Source organism: Neodiprion pinetum, chromosome 1 (genome assembly GCF_021155775.2).
Source record: "Neodiprion pinetum isolate iyNeoPine1 chromosome 1, iyNeoPine1.2, whole genome shotgun sequence".
NCBI classification, from domain to species: domain Eukaryota; kingdom Metazoa; phylum Arthropoda; class Insecta; order Hymenoptera; family Diprionidae; genus Neodiprion; species Neodiprion pinetum.
The window spans coordinates 38704183-38727258 of NC_060232.1; the positions used below are offsets into that span (position 1 = coordinate 38704183).

General features: G+C 38.6%; 4 protein-coding genes and 1 long non-coding RNA gene across 5 annotated transcripts; 2 read left to right on the plus strand and 3 right to left on the minus strand.

Annotated features, from left to right (window-relative positions):
- The first annotated feature begins 250 nt into the window (after positions 1-250).
- On the plus strand, positions 251-4595 carry LOC124224842 (uncharacterized). Its single transcript, XR_006884933.2, has 2 exons — positions 251-846; positions 1086-4595. It is a non-coding gene; the product is annotated as an uncharacterized lncRNA (long non-coding RNA).
- LOC124223441 (acidic mammalian chitinase-like) lies at positions 3019-5619 on the minus strand. The gene is made up of 5 exons (XM_046635855.2): positions 5523-5619; positions 5069-5135; positions 4213-4886; positions 3809-4101; positions 3019-3342 (listed from the first exon to the last, which is right to left on the minus strand). Exons 2-5 carry the CDS (start codon positions 5133-5135, stop codon positions 3183-3185), a joined length of 1194 nt encoding a protein of 397 aa, XP_046491811.1. The 5' UTR covers positions 5523-5619; the 3' UTR covers positions 3019-3182.
- Positions 5620-11467: 5848 nt separating this feature from the next.
- mRpL54 (mitochondrial ribosomal protein L54) lies at positions 11468-12370 on the minus strand. Its single transcript, XM_046636982.2, has 2 exons — positions 12212-12370; positions 11468-11888 (listed from the first exon to the last, which is right to left on the minus strand). The coding sequence occupies exons 1-2, from the start codon at positions 12312-12314 to the stop codon at positions 11584-11586; spliced, it is 408 nt and encodes a 135-aa protein (XP_046492938.1). The 5' UTR covers positions 12315-12370; the 3' UTR covers positions 11468-11583.
- A 94-nt stretch (positions 12371-12464) lies between these two features.
- Positions 12465-18882, plus strand: brun (trafficking protein particle complex subunit brun). The gene is made up of 13 exons (XM_046632131.2): positions 12465-12808; positions 13120-14096; positions 14175-14448; positions 14524-14722; positions 14814-15025; positions 15147-15345; positions 15459-15873; positions 15962-16182; positions 16256-16616; positions 16749-16905; positions 16990-17164; positions 17276-17499; positions 17576-18882. The coding sequence occupies exons 2-13, from the start codon at positions 13159-13161 to the stop codon at positions 17765-17767; spliced, it is 3567 nt and encodes a 1188-aa protein (XP_046488087.1). The 5' UTR covers positions 12465-12808; positions 13120-13158; the 3' UTR covers positions 17768-18882.
- Pif1 (Pif1 DNA helicase) lies at positions 17633-20967 on the minus strand. The gene has a single exon (XM_046633371.2). It carries the CDS (start codon positions 20860-20862, stop codon positions 19006-19008), a length of 1857 nt encoding a protein of 618 aa, XP_046489327.1. The 5' UTR covers positions 20863-20967; the 3' UTR covers positions 17633-19005.
- Between the last annotated feature and the right edge of the window lie 2109 nt (positions 20968-23076).

Genomic DNA, 23076 nt, shown 5'->3' on the forward strand with positions numbered 1-23076 from the left:
CTTTTTGAATGCTTTGGGATACAAGGATATTTTTATTTATCCGAACCCAAATACAAAAATTATGTTCCAATCATTAAAAAAAAATATTTGGAAGTGTTTTTTTTTTTTTTTTTCTAATAATATGAACCAACCCGTGACATAAATTCATCTTTTAACATCAATTTAGAACCAAGTTGAACAAAACTCAACAAGCGGTTCCATGTTCATCTGGCAATCACTCTGCGCTTTATAGAGCTATATGCTGACAATGAGTGGAATGATGATTATGATTATTAAAATGCTGGAGCGTAGATTACTGCCTGCGTTATTTTCAATAACAAAACGAGTTTGCGTGAAAGTCGAAACAAAGCAGATTACTTATCGACAGAATTTCGCGCGTTCCTGCATGCGAACCGTTTATAGTATGATAAAGTCTAACAATAAGATAAATAATAACACATGTATCTAAATCAGAAAACTCGGTTAGAATGAACTGTGGATTTGTTATTTCAGCGTGCCAATTTAATATATCTATGACGAAGCATCTTATAATAAAGAATTGTAAGTTTATAATAAAGCAGACTGCCCTTATACATGTCGGAGTAAAAGCTGTGACTGCTTCTTTGACGTTACGCTGTATCATTTGTGATCGATAATAAACGCGTTTGAGAGAAACGGCAGTCGAAGCCGAGCCTCCAGACAGATCGGTCTTGATCCCGGAAACTGTGGATTCGTTGATTCCGCAAATAAGATGGACGGTGTCACGAACGATGGGACGAACGAATCTCCATTGGCTTCGACGTATACATATTTATAATTACGTTTCAAAGAATTATGGGAAAAGGTTTCAATGTTTAATGAAAAAAGGTACCGCAATTAAAACAGTCAAATAGTCAATCACTACAAAAGTTATATTATATTTATTAATAAAAACACAGATAACTTGAAGTGGTGTAAAATCAGCACTCTTTAATTACATGGATTGAGTTTCGTTCATCTACAAGTCGAGCTTGCAGTCCAGTAAATCCCCCAAAGTTCATATCTTTATACCTATAAATTCTTTTCCCTGTATAGACAACTACAGATAATCGTTCGTTTTTTTTCAGCACCCGAAGACCGCCTTCCGGGATGATGTTAACGAATGTCTACATCATGCGAGTGCACAGTTTCGGATCTACTTCCGATATTTCGATTATTCCATTTCCGAAACGGTAAACTGACCAGCTTTCAAAGCGGCAACTACTACAGCTGTGCAGGTTATCGAATATTGTTTGTTAACGCATATTTTTACAACTACAGAGTTTCCGATCATTTATTTTTTCCCCCAATTTTAGAGCTTCTAAAGTGAGTGAAAAGGTTTACATTATATTCAGTGGTTGATTTTAGGTGTGAATCTGATTACGACTAATTATTCTTAAAAATAACGTCCGCTGATTTATGTGTACCAGTGTATGCAAATAGTTCATCCTGTCAACGATAAACGATATATTTTACGACTAAGTGGTCTCTAAATTCAACTTTCAATGCTTTTGGTTACAACGTTTTCTTGCAGAAAAGTTTTACTAATCGTAAAACGTATTGAAAATGCCTGCTGTTTGGGATACGAGTGGAGCTCAGTCGCAGATATCGCTGCACTTATAAACAGGTAGATTTTGCGATCCATGTAAAGTGACCTGTTCGAATTTTTCCCTTCCGCAAAATTATGCTCGATTCAGATTTCGCAGTCTCAAAAATTTCAAACATCTCAAGCAAATAAAAGAGTGACATACTGTTGCTTTGTACCATATCTCGAATGAATTTGATTGAATTCCCCTTTACAGTTACTTGGAAACAAGGTTTCCCATCGAGGTACGTAAGGGTTTTCCGAATTATTGAAAATTTCATTTTTCTACAACAATTATTTCACGAGAAATTGGAGTTGAGAATGTAAACTTTTGTTGGAATGTCATATCAACGCTGCCTTTTAACATAATTTGCCTTTTTCAAATCTGTGAGTATTAATATTGAATGAAAGATCTCGAGTGAATCTGTTGCAACACACGGTTATAAATATCGTGTGTTTCGAAGTGCGTATTGCGAGTGCGATACGGGTTTACGATGTCTATCGCTGAAATCAATTCAACTCTGAGACGATAATATTCGAGCTTGAGTGGCCTGATATTTCAGTGTGGCGACATGCACAGATTCGCACTGAGTTCGCAATAAGGCGCGTATACGCTGACTGGTTATCAATAATCAATATCAATGCACGGCACAACTCTGATGGATGATCGATCAGTCACTTTCTTCGACTAACTTACAATCAGTTGATTTCGAACGATGACAAACGACATAGCGTCACCACACCCATTCATCCTTTACACGTGTTATCGAGGTATACCTGCCTGATTAGGAGTGACCGAGGCGGTAAAAACGTGCAAAGTTGACGACAAATGGTATAACGACATTTAAGATGTGCGTCACACGTCAACATCCACTCGCAGTATTTGATACTCAGGTATAATACAGGAGAATATTTTTTGCGGGTCATTACTAGGGCCTCGTTTGGAAGTAGCAGCATAACGCCCTACAACAACCTGTTTAAATAATCTAGTCTGTTTGTCTGGTTATTCGGTAAACCGACCGGGTTACTCTTCGAGCAAACTTGATCTTACGCCGGTACCAAGTTCGGATGACTCGTTTTAAATTTTTTATTTATTTTTTATACATAAAAGCTCTTGAGTTCGAAATTGTCAATTTTAATTTGTTTTCAGCCTGAGCAGCGTTTTGACTACGGCATTTGATCGGACATAAATTATTGAACGCGATATTCACCAAAATCACGAGAAAAAATTTTGTTCGTAAAAATGACAGATATTGCGACATGACAAACATTGCGTATTAGTCCCTAGGAGGCAAAAACCTACAACTACAGTCTGTTAGTAGCAGACGTTGTTTCTCCAAGCGGCAATTGGATACGAATAGGTTATCGAATGAATTTAACGCTTCACGGTTCAAGCATGCTTCTTCCTGATATATATGTACGTATAATTGCATACTGTTGTTGAAATAGTACATGTCATTATAATATCTGAAGTCCACAACTGTTCTAGCTTGAGCTACTGCTGGAGCTATTGTTGAAATTGCTGGATCACCTGGCACTAAAGACGCCAGAGTCGCTGGAGCTGGTTGAAGTGCTGTAGCATCGAACCCACCTAGTCGACCTAGCTACTGGTGCTAGAGTCATTGATTCTTGCATTCAGGGTCTTCAACAGAGGGTACTTTTCCCCGTAAAGGCCGCCAAAGTCATCCAAGTCGATTGCCCAAATCGAGAAACCTCCTAATCCCAACCCCTTTGCGAAGGCAGCTTTCACATCCAGACTGCTGCAGGGGCATAATTTATTACACATTAAGTTGGTTTCATTCGCGTCATTAATCTCCTAATCAGGGCCTGTTTCGGTAGGGTTGAAAAGAGCATCTCAATCTTGCTGCCTTGCCTACACCTCATTATTACGCAATATAATTGTTTTACCGATTCATTACAATTTCGATTTACAAATCACCTGGCACTGACAATGAGTAATTTATTCTCATTCCAGTCATTTATAGAGCGATATAACAATCGCGTTCACGACTACGGAGTAGGATTCATTATTTAGGTAATGCCAGCGATTCAATAGTAACGAGAAATGGGCCCGATTTGTGCCGAACGGCACGATTCGTCTCAGAGTCATCCTATTCTCTGAAATCCAATCGACAAAAAAACAAATTTCATACCACCATTGAATTGTTTCGTATACTCGGTTCTCGGCGCAATACAGCCTCGGATACTTGTGGGCGCATTATTTACCTGGGATTATCGTAGGTGACCCACTGGTCACCTGAGTAGGCGTACGGCACCTGTTGCTCGTCGTCATAAACGGTAGTCCAGTTTCCTTCCGACAACTTCTCGAGAATCTCGTAGTAAGATAACACTCCGCTTTCCTGAGTGTACGAACCCGCGTTACCAACACCGGTAACCGGTGATCCAGGCGTCGTTTCGGAGGAGTTCGTAAGAGTAAACGTTTTTCCATAAAACGCAGTGCCAAGGAGAAGCTTTTCAGCCGATGCTCCCTGTTCCAGCCAATAATTCACTGACGCGTTCTGAGGTCACAAGAAATAATTGGTACATCAAACTCCTCGAACGTGTCCACTGTATTAACGGAGTTACAAATTCCGTATACTTGAATGTTGTACAGTATAACTTATACTCACGATGTTGAGAGTTTTCTGGGCTGCCGCTGTTTCCCATGTCCCGGCATAGAGAGGTGTGTTATGGCCTGTGTAGGTATCCCAGGACCCATGGAAGTCGTATTCCATTAGAGTGATCATGTCAACTGCAGCTAAAATTCCTGAAACATCGTACGACAAGTCCACGGTTGATTGGGAAGCTCCTACTGCCACGGTCAAGAGTAAATCCTCGTCGTCGAAAGTATCGCGAAGTTCTTCCAGGAGAAGAACGAAGTTCTCGACATCCGTGTCGGCACCGCCACGTTGGGCCGGATACTCCCAGTCGACGTCGATACCGCTAAAATTGTACTTGAGCACGAATTCGAGTGCGTTCTTTACGAACGTTGATCGCAGTGTGGAGTTGCTAACCACGGTGGAAAAATTCGTGGATCCCTGGCTCCATCCACCAATTGACACTAGGGTTTTCAATTCGGAGTTCTGATCCCGAAGGGCGTTGAATTCTGCGAACCCACCCAATCCTCCGTCTGTGGAGAGGTCTCTGTACTCGTCCAACACCTGGACGTCGCCATCCGGAGTGATGCCAACGAACGCGTACATTAAGTGGGTGAACATTGTTGGGTCTATATCCGATATCTCGAATGCTCCTACACCGGGCCGAGCGTTTGACCAGCTTCCCAAGTAACCAACTACTTTGTTAACTGTGATAAAAAATTCATCATCAACTAACTTTTCACGCTTGTAAAATCTAAGAATTTATGTGTAATTGATTGCAGCTACTAAATTTTAATAAAAATTACTCGTTCTTTGAATTTTTAAAAAATATACGAAAAAAATTAGTTCATTCGGATCAAAGATTATGCATTTCGAGGCATGGACTTACAATCGCTGGCATCGGCCAAGGCAAGGCAGCTCAGCCATAGCGTACAAAATGTGACGAACACCCGCATCTGTGGATACAAAAACTTCGCTTAAGCAATCTTAAATAATATCCATAAGCTTTGCGGGTACATAAAAATATGTGAATTTGTGAGGAGTGGAATCACGATTACGAAAATGTTGAAACGTGGATTATTATTACGAGCTTATTCCAAATTACAAAACAAGTTTGCATGAACGTGGAAACAAAGAAAATTATTCATCACAAGAATTGCAATATCTATACGTGTAGACCATCGATATGATGAAGTCAAAATAACTGTAATACACGTAAATACCAATATAGATCATTGATTGCAATTTTGTAAAGTAATGTTAATGGTTGCAATGGAATTCGGACTTGATAATTGGTTCACAGTAACTCAGAATTGTATTTAATAACTGAATATAGCGCTCACCCTTCCTGTAACCGATTCGACGATGTTCACTTCAGCGTCAATAAGGCATCAAGTTGCGTGCTTCGGTGAGCTTATACAGATTTCAGGTGTCTATTCGACTTATATAGTGGAACTCGGGGCAGAACGGGGTACCCGTGGGGGTACCCCCCTTACCTGCTAATTAATACGCCTCCATCTATCGGAACTGTCACTAACCTTATTTGTTGGTTATTAGGCAATGTGAACATCCATTCTTTAATTTTCACTCTTACGTTACAAGTCCGTTCTGAACGGTTCCTGGATTCACGCACCAAGCTCGTCAGAAACACATGAACGTTGTTTTAAGATAAGTGAGATTTCGTATCTATTCGAATTAATTTCAAACAATCGATATAATCAATATACAGGGTCTCAACAATCTTATCACATCATTATTTCGACAAATTATTGCAACCGTACCGTTTTTTTTTTTTTTTTCACAACTAACCTGGCTACTCTGGCGAATATTTTCCACGAAAAACTAATAAAGTGTTCCAAATAGCGTAGAAAACGCTGGTCGTAGTCGTTTCCGACGTATTTTGGGACACTTTCGTGCCTCGGCGGATAAACAATTTTTGCCAGGGTATATTCGAGGTCTGATCAACGCCGGATTTCTGGTTTCGGCCGCCAAAGGCAGTCCCATAACTCGTGAACGGGTTTGGACAGCGAAGATGTCGAGTGGGAATTTACCATATCTGCGCCTCTTGCAATAAATAACAAACAGTATACGGGGCAAACGCCCTTTTATTCATTGACGGTATATTCAAAGTTCCTGTTAATGACTACGCAAAATTCCATTCTTTTCGATGTCAGTAACCATCTCATAAATAGCTTCAAACATCAAATGCCCGGTTCCGCCACGGGTTCCCTTACTCGCGACGACACGTAAAACTTGAGTAAATCTAGTCCCAATTATGAAAGTAACATCTGAGTAAATACTCAGTGCCATAAATACACGGTATGTTCCACGGAGAAAAGCAGCTGCTGAAAAAAATCATTTGGTGTTTCGCTAATGAACCTCCTTTGTTCCAATATTCCAAACGACGACATCGCCATCGCTATTGACGAAATAATCCGTCATTCGAGTATTGGTCTGTAAAAATTACTTTGATACGTTGAGAAATGAAAACTTGCAATAACACAATTTTGTATCTTCATCTACATTAAAGAGAACTTCCGGGCGATTCGAAATTGAAGCAGATCGATCCACATTTCCAAGTTATTCAACACAATTCAAAACAAAAAAAAGAAATCCAAGCATCATTCTCATTCTAAAAATTAACTCGCATAACTTTTTCGGCGTAGAAAAAATAGATTCAAAGCTAGGCTCCCAGGCTCTTTGCGCCTCAAATGTCCAGTCGCAAGGTTTCCAATAATTTTCTGCAACTTCGATGCACGCGTCGATTAGTGTTTCCATTTTTCTCGTGTAATAGATGTTATATAATATCTGATCAACTGGATCTTATCAACGAATCTTTATTTCAGAGCTATTTTCATACGGCTTACATATACTTCCGACCACGTGCGAATCTTAAGTCAATCCAGTCCCAATTATACAAACAACATTTTAATAAATTATAAGTACACAGTCTGGTCCACAGAAGAAAAACATCCGAGCGGAAAAAACCATTTCTTGCTTTGGAAATAAAGTTTTTGTTCCGATATTTCAAACGCCTATTATTCACGTATGGAACCGCAAAAATTAATTTATTGCATTGAAAAATCAAAATTCACCATGACACAATTTTGTACCTACATTTTAAATGACGCAGATAACGGAGAATCATAAGTCTGAATTACGAACGTCCCGAAGTTTAAGCAGATGGATCCAAAATTGTCGAAATTATTTAACACAATGTAAAATTGAGGGAAGAGTTGCAAACACAATTTTCGTCGTTCGTTCATTTTGCGTTTTTATGCAATCTTTATCTGATGTAGTCCTCCAAAAGTATTAACATATCATCCAAGTTTCATTACTGACCAAGCTTATTTGAAGAAGTTACAAATTTTCACTTTTATCAAGTAACTGCTTATGTCTGTTGCCAGAATCTTCCACCAATCATACGAGTGTGAGAATTGCCGATAAAAATACGCTGGCCTACCAAAAAAATGATTGTACTCAGAAAGATTGGTTATCCGTCTATGAATAATTAGAGAAATATTCTACTAGCAAGTGATGAAACATACTCTGAAAAATAAAATTGATAAACACAATGTTGTGCAAAACAATGTCTGAATGTGTTTTGATTCACAATTGCTCACGTGTTTGAAATAACCACATCAAAACACGATTTTGTTTTTCATATTGCAGCGATTGTACAGCATGGATCACTACCTAAATTATTGTTTTTGCACGCTTCTTTGAATCGTGATTTCTTTCCAATTTTCGCAACGCTGTATTCACTTTGAAAGTGAATTTCAACTTCCCTCATAAACATCTGCATATCAATAGTATCTGACTTTAACTTTTTCCAGTTGAATAACGTATTTTCGTAGAAAGATTTTTCTTGCTGGCGAACATGTTTTTGTCTATAATTGTTGCTTTCGTATGATTGGAAAAAAGTTTTTTCACCAGATCTCAATTACTTGATACTAACAAATACTTGTGATGTTGAAAAATTCGTAACTTCTTCAAAAGAATCCGGATACTAATGATACTTGCACGAAAACTTGGTACTCTTTGGAAACTATCGTAATAAAAATTGACAAATGAATGAGAAAATACCGAACTGCCGAAAATCGTGCTTGTATTTTATTGCTTTATTCCACGTTGTATTGAAGAACTTCGAACTGCCTTGCATTTTGGAAAAAAATAACCGGAATCCATTCGTTCAAAAGTTGTACCATCTTCTGAAATAAATGCATTGGCAATAGTCGTAATAACGGAATTTAGTTAAGAAAATAGTGATAATCCCCCGTGAAAACCAAAATCAATCGGAGCAATTTACGAACATACGGGTCTTTAGAAATTCGCTAAAGAATAATATTCATTTTTTTCATGTCACTTGAAGTTTTTGTTCCAACCTTCCTTAGCAATATTGATATATAACCGGTCTACAATAGATGGATTAATAAAACTATACAACTAAATTATAGTGGTACCAAATTAGCACCCATTTCCATTAATTGATTTTCATGTTCCAGCATGTGCTAAGCCTTGACGTGAATAATTCCTCTGAGAGATTCGAACGAATGTTTGACAAAAAATTGCGGAGTTTTTCAACTGAAAGATCGCATACTTTGTATAACTCCCAATTCCGCTTCATACTTTAACGGAAGCCACAAAAAAGGATGGTCGTTAAGAGATTTATTAATTACCGAAATTACCGTACAAACATTAGACTTTTGCACGCGCAGAACGAATCATTTCGTTCAGCTGACTGAACAACCAGAAGCGACGTGCCCAAAGATTTGAGAAACGTTTCCGGTTCAGTATACGCTTTTTACTTTATTGAGCACTTTCATTTTTCTTATTGCACATAAATATACGATTCGAATTCTGGGTGAACAATTACGCCTTCAATTCAACTTGAATCAGCTGATAACAGGAAATCTTACATTAGTATTAGCCTATATCGACTGTTGCCGATACTTCATGTCTCCGGCATAAGGTACCTTTGCATATTCTGATCATAAAATCATTTCTCTTTCGGGAATGCGATTTCTTTCATTTTTCATAGTACATACGTTTTCATTACATCATCATATTATTCAGATAAGTCGGTGATAATGAAAGATGAGGCATGAACTCGCAATCGACTTCACAATCGTTGACATTAGTTCTCATATCATCTACAGCTGTGTAAAGAATGCTGTGAATAGCCGCGCGGTATCTGTGCAAATGAAAACTTAGATTGCACAATTTTGGGCGATACCTGGTAACCAGACTACAACTGTATGAAAATTTACAAATAAGTCATTCAACGTCAAACCGAATTCTCTCGAAACATGACCATTTTTAATTCGTCTATAATTTTTCAATGTATTCTACAAACAAAAAAAATGGATACGTAATTGACAAAAAAAAAATGTAGTTTCCATGCTTTCGTTTTTAGTGGATTTTATATTTAGAGTATCATTTCAAATTTCGAATTTCTCATACATGAGCTCTCCTAATAGCTATATCTTCAAAATTGTTGCGATATGACAATTTAACTTATTCTAGTATAAACTTGGTTCTTCAAATTCCTGCAGGTGACACACCTTCTAGCAAAAGCTATATATAAATATATGTGTTATCTCTAGTAAGTTCTTCGTAGTACTGTATAATAAGGTAAGATATCGTTTTTTTTTTTTTTTTTTTGTACTAAGCAATGTTCGTTTATTTCACATCCCCCGCCCAAGGCAACAAAAATTAATGAAGATAAATATTAAGTCGCCATGTTCTACCTCAGAGAGCCAGTCTAACGGGAGTTGGCACGTAAGTAAAATTGAATGGTAAGCTACCGACAATTCAGAGAATAGCCAGTAAGTATGCGTGCCGCAATACCGGTATGTTCGTTGAACTGACATACTGACATCAATACCTCAGCCTTTTCCATCCCACTCATTAGACGAAGCTAGAAAACCCAACGTTACCGACGACACGCTTACCGACGTATGTTTTATCATGAAACACCCTCAAATTGCCAACATTACCGGATAGCACTTGCCCCCCTTCGCTCCGCCGCGTGCCGCAAACAATTTGAATTTTTTCTTTTTGAGAAAGATTAACCGTTCAAAATGCTGATAATTAGCAGTGGTAAGAACGTTCTGCGTATGAAATTAAATAACTTAGTTTTCAAACAAATACACGACAGCGATACATGGGCCGTTTGCAGTATGAAGATTTAAACAAATGTTTTTGTAAAGGTCTATCACCTCACAAAAGGTCTGCGCAAATTTCTGATCCTCGGCTAAGAATCGTCGAAAATATCAGCCTAATTTTTTCAAATTTTCGATCTCAACTGTAACCCGTGCCGACAACGAGGTGGATTTTCCCATTTAAAATACACGTGTTTCGGAGACCTTTTCAGCATGTATTTTATTGTAAGAGGAAAAATGCTCAAAAAAATCTGTAACTGCAGGGTTGTTTTAGTAGTCATTCGTGCTACTGTCTAAGAACGTCTTCACATCATCATACCATGCAATCGCGACGACTTGCATGCAGGTAACATGTATATGCACTAGTATGTACATCTTCGATATCATGTTCCAGTCACAATCGCTTACAGAATTTGTTCTTTCGTCGTGGCTTCTGCAGGCGTGAAAAGATCATAACTAATAATTATTTTGAGCTTACTGAACGAGCGAAAACCGATTGCTTTAGTATTCAGGAGAGCTTCTTGGTCTAAGTACCCTTCCTACTTCATTCTGAGTAACCCAAATCGAATCCAGTGCCATAAAAATGGAATTGACACGAGTTGAAGCAAATAAAAACAAATTCATAAGAATCGCCACACGTTTTTCCAATTCGCTTTAATTCGACTTGATTCCGCTTTTGGACGTACTCAATTCTATTCAATTCGTTTTGGTTTATCGGGTTAAGCACTTCTTTCCACTGATTGTAAATAGGTGTACGATTTGTGGTTCCAGATTAATTATCACGTGTTCATTTCAACACATTGTATAATTAAACCATCAACTTAGCCAGATTTAGTACGCATACGTATGTGATGTACGTATGTCCTCCAATCTGTTTCAAAATCATTGGCATTGGTTAACAGAGTGCACAGAACGCTAGAAATAGCCGCATCTTTGAATACAGAAACAGAATTTACGATATTTTCACGAGAATCACAAAAAGTATGTGAAATCAAAAAGGTTGAGAATTTGACCGGCCTATTTCACTCACATACGTGTACTTGTACTAATGTCAATGATTCACTTTGGTACAAAATAATACTTGAAAATCGTAAAGTGGGGAGTGAGTGTTTACAAGTTTCAAGTCAGTTATGAATCTTTATTTTGACTATTACTGTACACGAACATTCACAGAGCTTAATGTAGTATCTATTTTTACATTGTATAAGAAATCGGTATAATCTAAACTACGAAGGTAGCATTAGAAGGGTTTCAACTTGGCCATCAAATTGGTCCTCCTCATGGCTGCTTTCTTCACCCGCCTCCAGTATTTTTTCGTATCTGGATCCAGCTCTTCCAGTTTAAGAGGTGGGCCTATGTGTATGTCCCAAAGCCAGTCGGGATATTCAGAATCTGGCTTAATCTCAATGTCCTGTCCTTCTTTCATTATATTACTTCCGCACACGAATTTTACCAATTTTTCAGGATCTGTTTCAACTGGAAGTACCTTCCTCTCCAACGGCTGACTTAGTTTCAGCTTTTTTTTCCCTTTTCCGAACATACCACCTGAAACAGGAAATGAAGATAGGACAAAGATGGCACTTACTTTAACTGCTTGCGCAATTAATTGACATCAAAGAAGCAGAGCTATGGTTTTCCATTATCAAGTAGATATATCGAAGTATAACAGTCGAAAGGTAGGAGAAAAGTATTCGACGTTTAAAATACGCGCTTTTGTGGGACAAACACGTGATATATTTTCACCTGTCGGTTGGCAACACGAAATGCCGTTCGTATGTAACTCATAACTTAGTCTAACCTAATCTAAACAATTCCGGAGGAACTATTTTCAATGAAAGATGTGAGAGTTGATATGCATTAATACGTACCGGCATCTGCCTTCGCGTAGCCTTTAATCTGCACGACATATTGTGACGGAACTATAATATTTTTGCCTAAACGAAGCAAACAAAGTGACGAGGAGAGACTCATGATAACACAATCGTGTCCCTCACGCGACCCTCGTGGGAGATAACCAAACTATTTGACCAATTGGACACAACCGTAGAGTACGTATTTGACACTAGAGAGTATGTGCAACAATCACTTCGTTATAGAATCCGGATTCGTGAAAATAAGATTATATACATATATGACACAAGTCTGCCTTGACAGTTTGACTATTCCATCTGGTTCATCGACACAAATTTATTTCTCATTACTATATTTATGTGGAAATGAAAATCTGGACAGAACAACATCCTTTTGTCCGATTATACAAAATCCATTGATCACGTAAACATTGTAGAACGCTAATAAACTGTGAATTCACACCGGCTATTGACTAATATCACCCAACCTGACCTAACCTAGCTTTTATTTGTCAGCTGAGTTGAAAGCTGTCAAACGGCAATTCCCGATCCATAAATTAAGGCTCTGATCAATCGAATTTCGTTGCACGTCGTTGTACAATGATCACCGCTAAGGTAGGTAGAAACTCGGAAGTTAAAACTTCTCGCAATAAATTAGCAGCGCGGAATAATTATGAATTGACTAATTTTGACTCGTCGAATTTATGTCTATCTTGTAGATGTTCCATTCGCGTTTTCACGAGTATGAATGAAATACACTGAGTGAAAAAGAAAAGAAACACAACAAGAGTAACTTCTCTGTAATCCGTATAAGGTTATCCAAAATGTGCATGTGTACCTAGCAAAACCAAAGAAATATGATATTTGACGATTGATGTAAGTCTTGAACATTCATGTAATAAACCATCCACTTTCTATGTCTTCAGGTCACATTTGGTTGTTGCTTGATGGTAGCGTTGGTATAAATGCGGTCTGCAGTCAGTGTAATTCTGTCGAGTTCGGTGCCTGACAACAAGATGTCTCAGCCCGACTATGAGCAGACAGCTCACGACCACGCAGCACTGTTGTTGCTATTGAAGCCAATTGGCACACAAACGAAGCAGAAGACAGTAACAAAAATAGGAGAGAGAATTATAAAGAGTGGAAGTAGATTTACAGTGCTTGATTCTACCGGTATAACGCGTGAAATTCTTGCCAGATTTGTAAGGGAACATCCAGTTGAAAATAACGATTGGAGTGAATTTCAAACGCACAGAAGACTCCTAGGCCTGATTACTATAGGAAAATATGACAGCCAGACAGAGCTCGATGAGCTCTGTAGACTGCATGAAACTTTGAAAGTGAAATATAGCGCGACCCTCTACGATTCCAGAGCAATTCTTTTTGGACCAGTTGAATCTGAGAATTTAAATGAACCACCGAAACCATTTACGACTCCTTCAAATTTTAAGACAAGGGCGCTGTTCTACGCAGATGAAACTTGCCCAGACCTTGAAGCTCAAATTGCTGAATGTCTAAACTCTCTCTTTTGGATCCTAGAATCTAAAAGACTTGAACGATCCAGGGAAAAAGTTGACCGTGTTCCTTTGCTACTTGCACCGTTTGAAAAGAAGGATTTCATTGGTTTGGACCTTGACTCGGGTACCATGAGAAAGAGGTGCGTCGGACGAATGACCAAACACTTGGGAGATCTTTGCCTCCAGGCCGGCTTACCTGCCGATGCTTTATACCATTACAATTCTGCTGCTAATACTCTGCAAGCTGTTAAGGATTGGCTCTGGCTCGGCGCTGCATTTGAGGGGTTGTGTGCTGCTTCTGTTCTAGTCTTATATCCAAATATGTGTCGGAGTCTTCCCTTACAGAGAAATTCGTCCTTGCAGGAAGGTAGTCCAGGGAAACAAAGGTAAATATAAGTTTCAAAAGTTGTTGAATTGAAAAGTAAGTCTGCAAGGTAATCAAGAATTCCCATTTTCATCTGCAGAAGGGAGTCTCAGGCCTTGAATAGTTTGCCACCTTCTCCTAATATAGAGGCGATCAAGGCTGAGATGCCGCAAATTTTACCGCCTGAAGAAATTGCAAAAAAATATCGAGAAGCCATAGTTCACTACAGCAAACACAAAAACGCAGGGGTAATTGAGACGGAAGCAAGTTTCAAGGCGACAAGAATTTCTATAGAACAAAATTGCACTTTGCAGGCAGCTTCTTTTCTCAATAATGTTGTATTCATCAATTTGAACATTAGCGAGCATGAAAAAGTAAGCAAATTCAGTTTTCCACTCATTGCATGTTTTTGAGATAGTGCTGAATACGTTGGAAATATTCTGTTCCAGATTGAACGTTTCACTACACTGTCAGAACTGTTTACTGCCTTTGGCTTCACGCGCAAAGCCTCTTTCTGTTTACGTCTAGCTGCTACGAGGCATGTTTCTCAAAATAATCCAAATCCTGATTGGCAGCAGTGTTATAATCTAATGTTGCAAGCGGCACCTGGGCTGAAGCTTAGTCTTGATCCAGTGGAAATGCCTTCTGGTGAGGTTGCGAACAACTTTTCACCAAATTGAACCGCCAACAACTGGAAGTATAAACGTCTGACTATTAACTAATTCTCCGGTTTTTCAAGATGGCTTGCGGGGTTGGCCTACTTTACAAATTCAGCTCATACAAGAGCTGGTCGTTGCCGCTAAGCGAATGGGTAATCCAGCCCTCGCCACTCGGCACATGACATTCTTGCTCCAGACTATGTATGATCATATGAGCCCTACAGAACGCAAGGAATCAGCTTTACAACTTCAAGCTGTGTCGCAGCAATGTGAAGGTGCACCTGTGCCCCTTGTATGTTGTTCTTTTTCATGTACTGCCAAGTATGGTTAAGTTATAAAACAATTAGTGTTCATTATAAAAGTGATTGCGTTGTTACTTACTACGATATGTCACATGTATTTTTCCTGTGCAGGTGTTAGATTCAGGGATGGTCATACCGCCAGCTAACTTAACAAACATTCCAAAAACTAAATCATTCACTTTGAAGAATCTTCAACCACATCTTCAGCCACAAAAAATAGAGAGAATCAAAGAAGATCACGGCCCCTTTTTATTTACTCCTATTAATTTCGGGTCTTTGGAAAGGAAAAATACTTTGAAAAGTAAAATGGGTGAGAATTTTATCATTGTTTTTTGAATTAATATATATCAGCAAATCGAAGTTGCAAAATTTCCAACTTTAACTCACTATTCTATATGATAAAGCTGAAATATTCCTTCATAGACTATCTTTGGGTGGAAGGAGATATTTGCGAAGTATCTATGCAGCTCATAAACCCATTACCGTTTGAGCTTCATGTTTCGAATATGCGACTACTTACGAATGGAATAGTGTTCGAATCGATACCAGAAACAATCACCTTGGCTGCTGAGTCTGGCCCAATGGCTGTGACACTGGCAGGAACGCCTAAGGAAGTTGGTGACCTGGAGATACTCGGCTTTAGCACACATACTTTAGGCGTGAAATCCAATTGCAGATTAAGACACATGGAGAGAATGCCTCATCCACAATATTCTGTTGAAGTTGTGCCTGCCCTGCCGAAAATCGACGTCTCTACAAGCTTGCCGCAGACGGCTAGTTTCAGCTCTGGTGAAAACATAGTTACTAGTGCAAGCATCTCGCTCTATGGTGGTGAAAGGTAAGCAAAATTCCAAGGCATAATATAATTTACAAAAATCAGATCGCAACCCGACACGAGATATAATAACGCGAGAATTTTATTTCAGCGCAGAATTTACAGTCACTTTGACAAACGTAGGTGTGATTCCTATCGAGATGATAGAAGTATCTGTGCAATCTGCTCTCGACACGTTAACAGAGGGTAAAATCTTCAAATGGAGTGAAGAAAATTTAAAAACACAGCTGCCGCTTCTCCCTGGGACCAGTGCCAGTTTCACTATTTATTTGTATGCCGTTGCTGACTTTATATCACCTGTATCTCGAAATGGTGAGTCGTTTTTGAAACAACTTGGATACATATATTTTCGTAATTTAATATATTCGTTGTATTCGGATTTTAGATATGAGCAGTGGCGCTTATTTGAGTCAGCCGAGTAGCTTGATGTCGCAATCTGGTCCAAGTTCTTTACCTTCCAGATTGAGCTCACCTTCTCATCACACGAAAAGGCAGTCGGAACTAACTTCTTCTTTTCGATCTGGCCTCAGCTCTCATTCTGGACATTCGTCACTGGCCAGCACACGTTTATCCAAACTAGCCGTACCCCTCCATGCTTCCAATATAATCGAAGGTCAGTTGAAAATCAAATATTCAGGGGGAGGCGGACTGACTGCTGGATACTGTCGGATATCTTCAGTCTATGTTACCATCGAAATGCTACCCAGTGTGCAGATTACTAGTTGGGATGTACTTCCTGCTGAAACGTGAGTCTCTTATACATTGGCTTATAATTAACTTCCTTGACTACGTTCATTGTTTTAGAAACAACTCTCCGAGTATATATATATTTAAAATTCAGCATGACTAACAGATAAGGAAACTTTGATTCATTCTAGGCCCACACAATTCTATCTTGTGTTAGATGTAACAAACATGACAAACCATGAAATGGAATTACATTATACCCAGAGTAAATGTATCTATATGGAAGGACGAGAACCTTGTCGTATTCCAGTTCCTGTAAATCGATGCCCATTGAATAAGCTGTCTTCGGTAATTTATGATATTTCCAAATGATTCAATTATTTTTCAAAACAAACGAAACACCTATTGATCTTTTTCCCTTTTTTGTAACAGCAAAAGGAAATCAGTGATGCCGAGCTCGAAAAAGTTTGTTCGGAACATATAGCTTCTCTGGTTGACTTGAAGTGGCAATTACTGGGTACAGAAACAACAGGCAAAGCAACGCTTGCAGGCATTACACTGACTCAAGATATGTTAGATCTTGTTAGAATGAGTCCATTACAATGGGGTATGCAAAAGAAGCAGAGAGTAAACTTTAGAAAAATAGAACCTTGCATTATATATAAAAATAGTTTTAGCTTTACTGAAAATAACTAGAACTTGTATCATTATCTTGCAGAAATAACCATTAATGATTCAGCCGTCAAAGCTCAAGAGGAGTTAACGTGTGGTTTAGGCGAATGCATCAGTGTAGGAATTGGCGTGTGCAATGCTCTCGAAAGACCGCTCAGAGATTTAATACTCTCAATTAATTTCTATCAAGACCATCACAATGGCGTAAACAATTATAGATTGGATACCAGATTGTCGACAGCTGGGGCTAATAAAGTAATGTTACCAATGGTATGTATCATTTAAGATCTTTATGTAACTTTTCCTCACTGAAAAATCTCCAGAAATACTAAATACGTTTTTACAGCTCGAGGAACATGGCCGAGCTCATCACGAATGTCGAGTAGTATTTTTCACAGCAGGCCAGTACAAAGTAGATATTCAATGCAGTAGCAGCGAGTCAACTCCTAGCACACCGACATTGTGTTCCGAACTTATGAATGCTGGTCATACGTGGCGGTACATACCGCCTATTGAAATAACTGTCGACGGTTGCTGATCTCGAAAGAAAAATCATTCACTACGAGTGGGAGACATCTTGCGATAATAACTATTTGTATTACAGAACTCATACACTGAAACTCAAATTGATGTAACAGTATATAGTTAGAAACAGAAAAAAAGTATACAACGGACTGAATGAGAATTATAAGTTTGTGTCCATGACAAAAGAGTGTAAAAAGGCAGAGATTGTACTCAAATGCTTTATTGAAGTAAAAAGAATATGGTATAAAATATTGTTATTAATATACAGTCTATGAATATTGTGATACTTTGAAGAATGTAATAAAATAGCTGAACATCATCCACAACTGCCTTAATTAACCATTTTGAAGTTAGTACCGTTATCGTATTAATTATCGTTAGTTATTGGCATAGGTCAAAATTAACAATATAAATTTTAATAGGTATTGTCATGGTGCCTTATTGATTTACTGCAATTAATATAGCAACTACGTTTATTATTATTGATTTTATATGATTTTATGATTTGTAAATTAGGTATAGATATGAGTATGGTAGAGACATGTTCTTGTTCCCATCAGTAAATTGTCTTAAAACGGCAAAGTTCAGTTTGCTCAAGAAGTTCTAGATAGATCGAATCTTGGATTTCAAAAGAACGGTATCTGTAATTCAATTTCAGTCCTCCATGTGATCTTAATAGTGTTATCATTTGGTAACTAGTTCTCAGAATCTTTGTGCACACAACCCAAAGTGATAGTAACATAGATGATTCTTCCTAATTTTCAAATATCATCATTCATTATAAATATAGAATTAAAAAATCAACATAACTTAAATCGAATGTGTGTTTGCTATTGAACGAAACACATAACTATGAAATAATACTGAAATAAATCAGAACAATCGATCAGTAGTGAGTCTTATTGCACTTGCTTTAAATGTTTCAATTACTATTGGGATCCAAAATATGGGCATAGAAATAAAGCGTAATAAAAAGTAACCAACTGATCATTTTATAAACAAATAGACAAATGCTAAGTCATGAAAAAGTAAGTAATGTACTGTTAAGTAGTAGTGTCTGAAATACTGGATCCCTTTTCAGATCGATTGCAATACACAAGACATCCCGTGCACCTCTGTAACGTTTTTCTTGATTATAAAAATATTCTACTCCCTTAATATTAAGTCTTGGAATTTCTTATTACGGAATAAAATTAGATAAAGGAAATGTAGTTGTACCACAGTCAAACCATTCTTGCCTTAAACTAGATATTACACTTTGCGTGGCTTTTTCCCGAGAGGAATCATTTCCATATCTCTTAAATGTCTTCTAAACTTTTTGTAAAATTCAAGTACAACTGGATTAGCCCATACTTGCTTAGCACTAAAATCCAAAACTCTTAAAGCCTGTAGGTTTTGGGCCCTAGACAGCGCTACATAGGCTTGCCCGGCATCGAAAACTCGTCCAAGGCTCATTTCAACACAGTCTAAAGTAAGCCCTTGACTTTTATGGATTGAAAATGCCCAGGCAAGTTTCAGTGGAATTTGTTTCCTAGTAATAACTAATCCAGCAGCAGTTTTTATCGTCCATTTATCTAATTTTGCTCTGTACTCTTTGCCACATCGAAAACGAACTACCGGGGCATCTTCTGCAAACTTGATTACTACGCCTCTAGCTCCATTTACTAAACCATCAGCAATGTTGATGTTTTTCAAGAGCATAACTTGGGCCCCGACTTTCAAGTCTAATTTACTTGCAACTGGTAACTGCTGATCCAGAGTTTTGGTCATATATGTATCGGAGTCCTCAGCTAAGAATGTCCTGCATTCTCCATGTAGCTGTTCCAGTTTAGACTCATTAATCAGATTGGCGTCATTGATATGTGTGCATAGCCTGGTAGCCAGAATTCCATCTTTCTCAATCTGTTGACTAGAAGTTGCTACAAGGATTTTGGCGATTTCATCAGTGACTCTTCCTATCCTGACGTTATTCAAAATATTAATAAAAGTCGGGTCGGTTTGTCTGTGAACTTTTTGGAGTTCAAAAGTATGTTTAACACACTCTCTCCAAGACTTGCTTTGGAAGCAGAACTTCACCTTATCTGTAAGTTTAGCAACCGGAGGAAGCTGCAGGAAATCTCCGCAAAGAACAAGCTGTATACCCCCGAATGGTTTATCGTTCTTTCTTATCCTTCGGGCCACAGCTTCGATTTTGTCAAAATAATCTCCATCGACCATAGATATCTCATCAATAACGAGGTGCTTGGTTCTCCGCCAAATCTGTGCTGCTGTCGGCCTTGATGCTAACTCATAGCACTTTTCCAGAGATGCAGAACCGATACCAATACTAGCGAATTGATGCAGCGTTATTCCCCCAATGTGGCAAGCAGCTACACCTGTACTAGCTGTGGCGACAGTAACGTCAGGTGGCAAGGCAGCGATAATTCTTTTGAGCAGAAAAGATTTCCCAGTACCTGCCGAGCCAGTAAAAAATAAACTTTGCCCAGCAATAGCAGCGTTCAAGACAGCGGTTTGCTCCTCAGTAAGATTGGAAACGGTTGGATTATTATAGAGTTTCTTAGCCAATGGAATTTTTGGCTTGCTGTGATCAATAATTTTTCGTTTCCTCACATTGGAAGGTGATGGGGTAGTGAATGTGGCCCGGGAAACTCCAATTGCTTTTTCCTTGGCTTTGTTTACCTCGGCTGATGTAGCTGGACTTATTTCTTGGACCGCTTGCAGGGGCTTGTTGGACAGGAGCTGGTCACGAAGTGGATTTTGAGATGGATTCTTACCCGGTTGACCAGTCATTTTGACGAATATCATTTTAAGGAATGATATCAGCTGTGCTGGCGGAGCATTGGACATGAACAGGGTGCAATTCTGCTCTAAAAATTTAATTGACGCCTTGCCTTCGGTTATAAACTTTTTGAACACAGTAAAGCCTGTGAGCGGGAATTCTACTCGGCCATTACGCTTGTCCGGTTGGATTTCCATGAGCATTTGTCGTGTACCGTTGCGAATTATACGCAGGGTCGCCGAACTGTGGGACACTTTGTTTGACAAGGATCCTTGATTGTTGAGGTATTGTAAAACCACGGCACATTTCAAGAAATTTGTAGAATCCATTGTTTCACCACCGTTAGAACATGAGAGTGATCCACGGAGGAGTGACCCATGGAGGAGTGACCACGACCATGGTGTAAGAAAACAAGGTGTGCTCTAAACGGAGATGCGCAGTAGTAAAGTCACGTGATAGCCCCCACATGACGTCACGACGAAAATTCCGAATTTGTATTCTGACGTAAACAGTACAACATAACCTCTGTTATTGTTTTCAAAAGTGACAGAAAACTTCAATATTTTATTACGAAATGCCATCTTGTTATGTAAAAAATTGCCGTAATAGAACAAGTGGAAAAAAAGCAGCAGAGAATATTGAATATTTTCGTTTCCCAAAAAGTGATGATTTGAAAAAAAAATGGGCAACAGCCTGTGGGATGACGTCCGACGAAAATACCAATTACAGCTTAGGTAAAACCATTCATTTTCATGAATATTGATCATGATAGGTATTAACTGCAAAATAATATTTTCTGGTAGTGACAATTCATCAAAATTTAATTTCTTACGATGATTTATCTGTATTTCGATGTACACTGAATGAGAATAATCAGTTCTCATACTGACTATATGCTTTATACAGCAAGGGTTTGCTCTGCACACTTTGATGCTGCCTGATTCGAAAAACCATTGCAACACATCCTTCTCAATTATTCACTCAAAAATGGACAAAAGTTAAAGGAGGATTCTGCGCCGACACTTAATCGACCATCACACTCAAATCAAACATCAATTTCACTGTAAGTTTACAGAGTTCAACAAAAATTGTAAATATTTTGAAATGCGATTACATGGAAGTGAGGCATTTTCTTATATGATAAATATAAAACTGGCTTTGTAGGGTACATCAGGATACCAATCGAAGTCAAGATTTGCATAATCTAGTTCCCGGGGGTCCATCGACATGTGTTATATCTGTTCCAAACCCAGCGACAGATGATGTATTCGAAAAGTTGAGACAATTTGGAGAGAAAAAAACACTGACCCAGGAAAACAAAATTTTCAAAAGAACAGTACTTGAACATCAACGAGATTTAAAACGAATGAAAAAAGAAATAAAATTGGAGACAGAGAAACAGACAAACGATGTCCTTAGTCGCGTTTTTACTCCTGGGCAAGTACGACTGTTATTGAATCCTCACAAGAAAAGGACTACGTGGTCTTGTGAGGATTTAACATCAGCGATAGCCCTTCGAAGTGTTAGTACGAAGACTTACCTTTTTTTTTGACCAAAAAATCTTTCGTCTCAGAATTGATTTGTATGAAACTTTCCTGACCAATTCGACCCCCAGGAACTTAGAAGACGCAGCGAAAAGAGCGTGGGACCAACGGCAGAGGAATGACAACGATAAGATCTCCAGCTGAAAAATGTCAAAAACACAGGTTCTGGTTTTTTGGCTGTAACTTTTGATCCGTTGCTTGCAGCGTATTGGGACTACGCCTAATCGATTCCTTTCGCAAAATTACGTCGGAATAGTGCCACGAAAAATTTATTCCAGCACTTTTCAAAATCGCCAAAATTTTCGCCGAATATACAAAGGGGTTACCCTTCCTATTTTTTGACCAAAAAATCTTTCCTCTCTGAATTGATTTGTATAACCCTTTCCTGACCAATTGGACCCCCAGAAACTCAGAAAACGCAGCAAAAAGAGCGTGGGATCAACGGCAGAGGAATGACAACGATAAGATCTCCAGCTGAAAAATGTCAAAAACACAGGTTCTCCTTTTTGGCTGTAACTTTTGATCCGTTGCTTGCAGCGTATTGGGACTACGCCTAATCGATTCCTTTCGCAAAATTACGTCGGAATAGTGCCACAAAGAATTTATTCCAGCACTTTTCAAAATCGACAAAATTTTCGCCAAAAATACAAAGGGGTTAACCTTCCTTTTTTTTTGACCAAAAAATCTTTCGTCTCAGAATTGATTTGTATGACCCTTTCCCGACCAATTCGACCCCCAGGAACTCAGAAAACGCAGCGAAAAGAGCGTGGGACCAACGGCAGAGGAATGACAACGATAAGATCTCCAGCTGAAAAATGTCAAAAACACAGGTTCTGGTTTTATAGTAGTAACTTTTGATCCGTTGCTCGCAGCGTATTGAGACTGCGTCCAATCGATTCCTTGCGCGAAATTACGTCCGAATAGTGCCACAAAGAATTTATTCCAGCACTTTTCAAAATTGCCAAAATTTTCGCCAATGTTACGTGGGGGTGAGTGTGT

Bases quoted from the DNA above. Each gene is read 5' to 3' on its own strand.
- mRpL54 (XM_046636982.2), bottom strand. From the start codon at position 12,314: ATGAGTCTCTCCTCGTCACTTTGTTTGCTTCGTTTAGGCAAAAATATT. The intron at 11,889-12,211 runs GTACGTATTAAT...TTCCTGTTTCAG, and splicing joins CTACGCGAAGGCAGATGCCG to GTGGTATGTTCGGAAAAGGG.
- brun (XM_046632131.2), top strand. From the start codon at position 13,159: ATGCGGTCTGCAGTCAGTGTAATTCTGTCGAGTTCGGTGCCTGACAAC. The intron at 15,026-15,146 runs GTATGTTGTTCT...TTTCCTGTGCAG, and splicing joins AAGGTGCACCTGTGCCCCTT to GTGTTAGATTCAGGGATGGT. The intron at 15,874-15,961 runs GTAAGCAAAATT...ATTTTATTTCAG, and splicing joins TCGCTCTATGGTGGTGAAAG to CGCAGAATTTACAGTCACTT.
- LOC124223441 (XM_046635855.2), bottom strand. From the start codon at position 5,135: ATGCGGGTGTTCGTCACATTTTGTACGCTATGGCTGAGCTGCCTTGCC. The intron at 4,102-4,212 runs GTGAGTATAAGT...TTGTGACCTCAG, and splicing joins CCCAGAAAACTCTCAACATC to AACGCGTCAGTGAATTATTG. The intron at 3,343-3,808 runs GTAAATAATGCG...ATGCCCCTGCAG, and splicing joins GTCACCTACGATAATCCCAG to CAGTCTGGATGTGAAAGCTG.
- Pif1 (XM_046633371.2), bottom strand. From the start codon at position 20,862: ATGGATTCTACAAATTTCTTGAAATGTGCCGTGGTTTTACAATACCTC.